The sequence below is a fragment of the Echinops telfairi genome, unplaced genomic scaffold (genome assembly GCF_000313985.2).
Source record: "Echinops telfairi isolate 266 unplaced genomic scaffold, ASM31398v2 ScPeMD7_12;HRSCAF=54, whole genome shotgun sequence".
NCBI classification, from domain to species: Eukaryota; Metazoa; Chordata; class Mammalia; order Afrosoricida; family Tenrecidae; genus Echinops; species Echinops telfairi.
In genome coordinates, this window is record NW_022103909.1 from 3,414,874 (window position 1) to 3,422,981 (window position 8,108).

Consider the following 8,108-nt stretch of genomic DNA (forward strand, 5'->3'; position numbering starts at 1 on the left):
CCCCACACACACACACTTTCCCCAGGCTCTCCTCCGGCTGCTACAGAAAGCCCTCCCCGCAGGCCTCTACCTTGAGGTCCCGGCACTGGGACTGGAGCCAGTCGTTAATGAAGCCCTGAGGGTCTCGGGCAAAGCTTAGCATGAACTCCCGCTGTGTCTTCAGCTGATTGATGGTTTCTATGGTCTCGTGGATCTGAAAGAGGGAAAGGGAAATCAGAACACGCACGCACGCACACGCATGCACACGCGCGCGCTGTCTCCATGCCTCGTCCAAGGTGAGCACCCAGGCCACCCTCAGCGATTCCTGGGCGCATATGCCCGCAGGAAAGCAGCTCCTGTTTCCGTGGGTCTGTCCAGGCTGAGGGGAATTTTCTTTTTAGTCACAGAAGGAGCAGACAGTGGAGCCTTAATTCACAGCACAGATGGTTCTGGAAACTTTCTAGTAGAAAGAGGGGTCTACAGGGGCTCCCAGACCTTTGTTCCCAGCCCTCTGTTCTTGTTCTAAATACAACCGGCAATTCTACCTACGTGCACATTTGCACTCTCCCTGAGGCTGCTCTGCTGGCCAGAACCCCATTTCTACACTCCAGCCCACCCCGCTGCTTCCGTGACACCACCAGGACCTCACGCTCGATGGCTCACAGCCAGCTCTTCGCCCTCTGCCCATTCTCTGGCTGAGTGGGTACTGCACAGCTGGGAGTCACCATGAAAGAAGCCCCTTCTCCTTCACCTCCTACCCCAGCCACACAGGGGCCGAGGGCCTTCAGTTCCACTTTGCTGCCTCTCAAAGGGGAGGCAGACGGGGCTTCTACTCCAGTGAAGAGGTGCCGTCTCGGACACCCGCAGGGACAGTTCTACCGTCTTAGAGGGTCTCTGTGAGTCGGCATCCACTCGACAGCAGTAAGAAAAAAGAAGAACCTCTCTCGGAGCTGCCCACATGTTTCCATCTCTAGGCATAGGCCCTCAGCCTAGCTCTTAGGGGTTACTGTGCCAGCCTCCCAGCCAGGGCCCTGGCTTCCAGATTTGCCTTCGTTCACGCCATTCTCCACCCTCTTGCCCATGGCCATTCAAAATGCAAAGGGTCTTTCGACAAGCTCCCGAGCCTCCAGAGTGAGCTGTTACCAGCAGTCCCATCAAAGCCCCTGGATGACTGGGGCTTCCTCTCCCCAAACGTCCCCTCCTGACACCCTGTGCGGTATCCAGCACGCTTCGTTCACAGCTCGGAATATCTGGAATACCCCAGGAGCTTTCCTATCTCATCTGCATAGTCCATTCTCTCTTTCTCAACTGTCCTCACATCCGTGCCCCCTTCTTTTCAAGCACCACTATCCTGCTCCCCAAGGAACATTTCCATTCCTGCCCCTTTGTGGTGCTGGCACCTTTGGGGCCATGCCTAAAGATGTCACCGGTCACAGTCACCACAGCTACAGCTACCACCACGACTTCCCCGTGCCAGGCACAGGGTCCTGTGCTTCACAAGCATGTGACCTCATCAGACCCTCCCAGCGAACTCATAGAAGAGGGAGAGGAGCCCAGGCTCCGCTTCCCCATCAGACAGGCAGAGCAAGAACCAGGACTCAAACGTGTCTGAGTGGCACTTCCTAAGAACAAAAGAACCGAAGTGCCCAGCCCCAGGGCTGGTGGCAGCGCGACCAGGGACGAGCCCTTACCTTGTTGTCTAGAGTGGCGATCTCTTGCTGGCTGGCAGTGGACAGCAGGAAGGAATTCATTTGCGTTTTCAATGTATCATCCACTTCCACATCAATGTCGTAACAAGCTGTCTTTTTCTGATCATTAGGGTCAACACTGAGGAGAAACCAGAGGGGCCTAGTAAAAGGGCTTGTTCTTGCAACCTCCCTCTACAGAACCTAAAAAGATGGTCTGGGGTGAAGAAAGGGCTTCTCTGCCTACAAAAGGGCGTGAGAGAACTTGTGTGGGTGACAGGTGGTGGTGGCAGCCACGTGGTGAGTTCATGTGTCAGGAGTCATTCAACTATACTTTATACGGGTGCAATTTATGATAAATGAAGGTTGACTGAACACATACACATATCCAACTTCTACAAAGAAGAATCCAGGACAGACTAACTGTTAATTAGTTGGATGAGTGATAGTTTCAGGTTTGAAAAAGAAGGGTCTTTAGTGACAAGCATGCATACGAAGAAAGAAAGAGAGGGCAAATCGACTAGAAGCAGCTGGAGCAAGAGGCTGCTCTGAGGACGAAGTCCCATGTGGGTAGGCCCTACTGTCCACAGAGAAGGCGGCGGCGACCTCCCCTGTCAGCAAGGAGCTGGGGAATGATGCGAGGGCGCCCGCAAGGGCTAGAAGCAGCCCTGGGTTGCAGCACTGCCCGAGCCTACAGTTCGCACACTCCCCTTTCAAGCAGTCCAAGTTGTGTCCCTGATAACAGAGGCAGGAGGAGCTGTGCAGTAGCAGACCACTCTGGACTCTTTCCACTACACAGACAAGACACAAGCAACTTTGAGGGAGGACAACTGTGACATGATGAAATAAGTAGGCAGTGATGACTTTTAAATTCTTGAGGCTGTGGAAAAATGGAACTCCTCTGTTTGAAGCTTTGTGCTGGAATTGGGTGAAGGGTTACAGAGCAGAGCGTGTTTTCTATTCCACAACGTACCAAACCTTGAAAATGGCTTTCCATGAACCTTTTGGAAGCCCCCTCATGTGTCATCTTTGCTTTTAATACAATGTGCTTCCGTTTATACAGTTTAAGTAATGGCTAATTACCAATGTGCTTCTGGGAAACTGGTTCCTGAGTGTCCACCGCCCCCCTCCCCCCACTACCTTGTGTGTACCTGATGACGTGATTAATGATGATGGGTTCTGGGGGCATCAGCAAAGCATGGAGCCGCTGGGGGATCTCTGAGAACTTCATACGCTGAGACTCGAAGATCTGTGGGAAAGAGCAGCAGCAGCAACTAGGATCTGACATGGTGAGCCCCACCAATGCTCCGGGCTTCTAGCAGGAGAAAGGGGCTGTACCTTACCTGCTGGAGGTACTTGTCACAGATGACAAACTCCCGCTCGTGAGGGTCCTGGAGCTTGTGTGTCTTAATATACTGCCACAGGGCCTGGATAATCACCGGGCGAGTCTGCGTGTGGATGCCCAAGAGCCGAGCCAGGCGAGGATCTAATTTAAACTGGGGAGGCTGCAGAGACAAAGTCAGAGAGCTACCCTGATCTGCATTCAAGCACACTTCACTTAATTACAAGGTTGATCCAACCCATGCAATCAACATTAGTGGGGCACTCTCCCTGGAGCCAGAAACAGACGAGGAGAAATCCAGATATGACTAAGATCCCGGCCCTGTTCTCAGGGAAGTTGGAAAGTCTGGTGGGAAATCATGTCCGACCAGACTGAAACCCTTCAAGGCCAGGACTGCTGTGGGGTGTGACCCGTGTACCTGGTAATCCAGCATCAGCAGGACAGTACAGCGCACATTCACGTCTCCCGGCCGCTTCACCTGGAAGCCGTCAGTCTCCTGGGTGGTGGCGGTCCTGTGCCACTACAGGGAGGAAGGTATTAGGGGTGCTCTCCCAGGGGAAGAGCTGGGAGGGGGTTGAGAAGAGCTTCTGTAATGGCTGAACAGTAAGTTTTGATTACTGAGGCTACTGGAGAACAGCAATAGCATGAGGCTTGTTTTCTGTTTCTTTTTAATTACAAATGGTTTTGAGCTTAATGTCTATGCTGGAGGACGGGGACAGGCTCAAAAGGTTCAGGGGAAATTCTGATTTTTCATTCCATTTTTCAATTAACTTTTTGAAAAGCCCCCTCAGATGAGCCTTTAAGTCTGAATGTTCAGGACCACATCCCAATAAGTCTGAATTCCCAGTGATGATGATATTCACAAAGTAGATAATACAAAACAGCATAACAGCATAACAGAGTTATACTGGCTCAATATCTACTCTGTTGAACAGTACTCCAGGCCTTTTACCTGGATTATCTCCTTTAGCGTCTGCAACACCCACAGGGGAGTTACCCACCGTGAAGCCTCTTTTACACACAAGAAACCCAGTTCTCAGAAGAGGGCAATCACTTGTCTAAGGTCAAACAGCCAGTAAGCTGTGGCGCTGCCAGCTGCCTGCTGGTGTGCCTGCCGCTACAGTCCACTCTCAGCCACTCTGCTCTACGACTTCAAATTAGTTCAATGTGGTCACACGTTGCCCTTAATTCTGCCTGTTAATTCAATGTTAAGGCTTCCCCTTGTCTCTCACTGGCTTGCAGGAAGGGGCTGTGGTGAGACTGGCAAAGAGGAGCAGACAGCGAGCCCTTGGGAGTGTTGGACTGTCTCATTGTGGTTCTAACTCTTCACCAAAGAAGTTTCCTTACCAGCAGACTCTTCTGCAACAGGAATGCCATCACTGATACGCTCTTCAGAACATAATGCAACGTGGCAGTGAGGGATTCCGGGAAATAATTTGCAATCTAGATGGCACAGGGACCGACAAGAAGTGGCTGCTCTAAAAGGTGATTTTGACAAGCACCAGAATCCTGTTCCTCTGTCTCCCAGGAAAAAGAGGGAGTGCGGTAGGGACAACCAGGTCTCATGAATATGAACAAGCTAGACGCACAGGTGCCTGGGACACACAAGAGGCCTCCATGATAATGTCCCTTGAAAGTGGGGAGCAGAAAAACGAGCTATCTGTGCAACCACGACAGTATCCTTTAAAAAGGGGGGCAAGGTAGAAGGCTGGGGTCCAGCACCTGAACTGATGGTCGCTCGTGCCACCTGGAGGCCGATGTGCAAACTGCAGTGGTGGCTGGTTCCGTACACCTGGGGTAACCCTGTTATTCCCACCTCCCGGCTCCCTCCAGTCTCCTCTGGCTTCCCAGGCTGAGAAGGCAGAACTACTCACTTCTACCAGATGGTTGTCTGGCCCATACAGGTCTTTGTCCAGCTCAATCACCAAGGACTTAAAAAAGGACGAGAACTTCCTTTTTTGTTTGGTAGCATCATATTTGGACAAGGCGGACTAGGCGAGAGAGGAGAGGTCAGGTTAGAAGAGACCAGAGGACACTAACTATGACCAGGTCCCACAGAAAGGGAACCCAGGACGGCAATGGGAACACTGTCCACAGTTACTGTCTAAGGCTCTCTTAGGGGAGGGCACTAGGCAGTCATGGTGGCAATGGAACTCCACAGCAGCAGCCTGGCCCACGCACATGCACCGGGTCCCTGACTTAGCCACCTCTCCCCAAGGGAAATGGGGCCAAGTTAAGCCAAATCACTGCCTGTTAACAACCAAGCAAGTTTGAACAGAGAAAAGCCTGACATCACAGGCAAGAAGCAACCAGAACAAAAAGGCTTATGTGGACGAATGACAACACCAGCAGATGGATGGGACCTACAAAGAGGAGGAGGCGGTTCTGATACGGAGCCCTGGTTTTCCGGCAAAAAACCTGCCTCCAAGAAGTTAACTTATGAGCAGCTAAAAATAGAGCGCTACAGACTATCAGGGAGTAAGGGGAAGGTGAGCTTCTCCAAGGAGCTGCTGAAGCAGGAAAGTTGAGGCCTTTCCCTGGCCAGCTGCTGCTCCTCAGGAAGTGACCAAGAGCCTGTGGGAGAAATGTACCTCAGGTAAGTGGTGAGGTATCCCCACTGAGAGCTGGGAAGAGGGAGCTTGCTCAGGGGGACTCTGGGACCCTCAAGGTCTCAGAGAAAAATCATGGCTGCAAATGCCAAGTGCAAACTCACTGGATTAGAAATAAATAACACGCAAGACAAATCTGCTGCTCCCAACGACTCCGATGGACAGCAGCACCAGGAAGAAGGTCAACAACAAACCAGATCCTGGGACAGTAAGGCTCTCGAGACAATGCCCCAGTGCCGGCCCAAGCATGGGAGCCAGACACAAAGAACCACTGTCTCCGGGGCAGGGGACAGAGTGTCCTGCTCCCTGTTGCTCCCGACAGGAGCAGGACGCCTCAGCCAGGCTTCCTGCTGAGCAGGCAACACTGCTCCGTTCCCCACAGCTCCCCCCCCAGACACCGACCACGGTGGGGTGGGCCTTCAACTCACATCCTCCAGGAGCCGTCCTTCTACCCGAAGCTCCCAGGAAGCCACCGTCCCTTCCCCATCCTCGGCATCTGACTTAGCCGGATTGAAAGTGTTAGAAATGAAAATTCGCAGCTTCCGCTTTTGCTGAGGAAGGCAGAAACAGGATTGATGGGGGGAGCTTCAGAGGTTTGATACCGAAGACTAGGGTCTCCCCAAACCCCGAAATGACTCCTAAATAATAGGCTGGCTTGCTGTCCACCAGACCCTGGGGTGGGTGAATGGAGCGTCCCTCACAAAGGGAAGACCAGGCCACTGGCCTGAATGTGAGGGCATACACTGGGATGCCAGACGGACACCGTCATGCAGGGTACCAGGGCCCAAAGGTAGCAGAAGAGATACAGCAAAAAAATGGGGCCAGTTGCTCTCTGGTGCCAGAGACCTCAAAAGCTCCTCCCTCTTGCTGTTCTGTTCTTAGGCTCCTAATGTTAATTCTCAGTTTGTAGGCGGAAGGGAGAGATGTAATTTAAGTGCCACGGAGAGCTGTGCTGTGCCTTTAATTTCTCATCCTCAGCCTGCTGAAGGTTCCCGACTCTTCTCTCCTGGCTCTCTGCCTAGAGGTCTCCCGCGTTACCTTGATGGGCCGTTTCAAGGCCTCCTGGATATCCAGCCGTTTCCTCATGATAGTCTGGTCCAGCTTCCTTTCAAAAGCCAGGAGATCCATATAGGCCTGAGACTCTGGTACCAGTTCCCGAATCTTAGGGGGAGAGAGAGAGGCCGTTGGGACCCAGATCTGACCATCTCTGTCATCATCCTCCCCATGCCCTCAACAAAGTCTACAGCGTGGACTCACCCTTTGAGGTAGAATTTTGTCAGCCATCTTCTTTTTCTTTGCACTGTTTGGAATGAATACTGTTATTAGGTTGGGGTGGTACTAGTCAGAACAAGAAAATAGGCCGTCAGCACCTCCATTTACGTAAAGTGGTGGGGCGGCAAAGCTTCTCTCAAATCACAGATCCGCCTCCCTCCCTGCAACAGCACAGGGCCTTCTCAGGCGGGGTCCCCCCCCAGACCTGACTGCTAACACACCACCACCACTATCACTTCTTGGTGGGTGGTCCACCCACCTGTGTCCTCACAGACTTCTTCCTCCCTCCCCACCTCCGCACCCCCAGCATCCTCTTACTTGTGGTTTCGATTCTGGACTGCCTGCTGCTGGACCTGCTGGATCTGCTGAGGTGCAGGTCTCTTGCGGGATTGGTCCAGCCCTGACTGGGCCAGGCCAGGTCGGACGGAAGGGTTCCCCCCATAGCCTGGGGGGCCCATGGAAGGTCCCTGAGGTGTCATTCGACTGCCTGGCAGCATACCTGGTCTCTACAGAGGGGAGAAGACCCAGAGATGTCATGGTCTTGGCCAAGGCAAAGGGCAGGCAAGGGCTGCCTGAGTGCTTTGAATGAAACAGGACTGGGGGGTGGGCTGGAGCAAAAGGACAGAGCCCAGTGGTAAGAGGTCCCGGCAACTGGGGGTTCCCCCACCCCAACCGTGCACCCACAGGAGTAAGGCCCTGATGCTGAGAAACCTGCTCGACTATACTAAAATTCTCCCCAGCCTCTCTGGATCGAACACATTCAGAGCTCTCCTCTAGGACCACTATTTCAGAAGGCACTGACCCCAATTTGCCAGCCGCACCTCCGACGTCCTCTGGACACGGGGTCTCTTCCAGCCCTAGACTTCACATGTCGCCCTTGGGGCCCCTATATCCACCCTGCTCCCCGACTCTCTCTTCGCCTGGAGACAATGATCCCCTCCCCCCTCCGCCCAGCAGGTGGGGATGCGAAACGCTCCCCTTCCTCTCCGCCTCCTGCCTCTCCCACCCCCAGCCGCGCCAGACTCTCCCCCGAGAGTCCCTCCTACTTCTCCCTGCACCCGAGTCCCTCCCCGGGCCCCGCTCGGCCCCGCCCCCGCCCGCGCGCCCCTCCTCCTGCCCCCGCTCACCGGATAGGCCGCGCCGGGCATCGGAGAGCGGTACAGCCCTTGACCCGGCGCCGGGCCCATCCGCACTGGGGGCCCCGGAGTCCCGCCCGGGCCC

The 8,108-nt window shown here is 53.9% G+C and overlaps 1 protein-coding gene across 2 annotated transcripts in view; it reads right to left on the reverse strand.

Annotated features, from left to right (window-relative positions):
* SMARCD1 (SWI/SNF related, matrix associated, actin dependent regulator of chromatin, subfamily d, member 1) overlaps positions 1-8,101 on the reverse strand; it is a 10,451-nt gene extending 2,350 nt beyond the window's left edge. The window contains exons 1-11 of one of the 2 annotated variants that reach the window (XM_004711394.2): positions 8,015-8,101; positions 7,206-7,393; positions 6,873-6,915; positions 6,654-6,776; positions 6,044-6,166; positions 4,881-4,997; positions 3,425-3,526; positions 3,008-3,169; positions 2,816-2,913; positions 1,671-1,806; positions 71-193 (exon numbers count right to left, since the gene is read on the reverse strand). In XM_004711394.2, coding sequence (XP_004711451.1) covers positions 71-193; positions 1,671-1,806; positions 2,816-2,913; positions 3,008-3,169; positions 3,425-3,526; positions 4,881-4,997; positions 6,044-6,166; positions 6,654-6,776; positions 6,873-6,915; positions 7,206-7,393; positions 8,015-8,074 — 1,275 coding nt within the window. In that variant the 5' untranslated portion in view covers positions 8,075-8,101. Of the gene's footprint in view, positions 1-70; positions 194-1,670; positions 1,807-2,815; positions 2,914-3,007; positions 3,170-3,424; positions 3,527-4,880; positions 4,998-6,043; positions 6,167-6,653; positions 6,777-6,872; positions 6,916-7,205; positions 7,394-7,689; positions 7,776-8,014 lie in introns of those variants that run through there. The other variant, XM_045287296.1, reaches the window with a different exon arrangement.
* Positions 8,102-8,108: the final 7 nt, after the last annotated feature.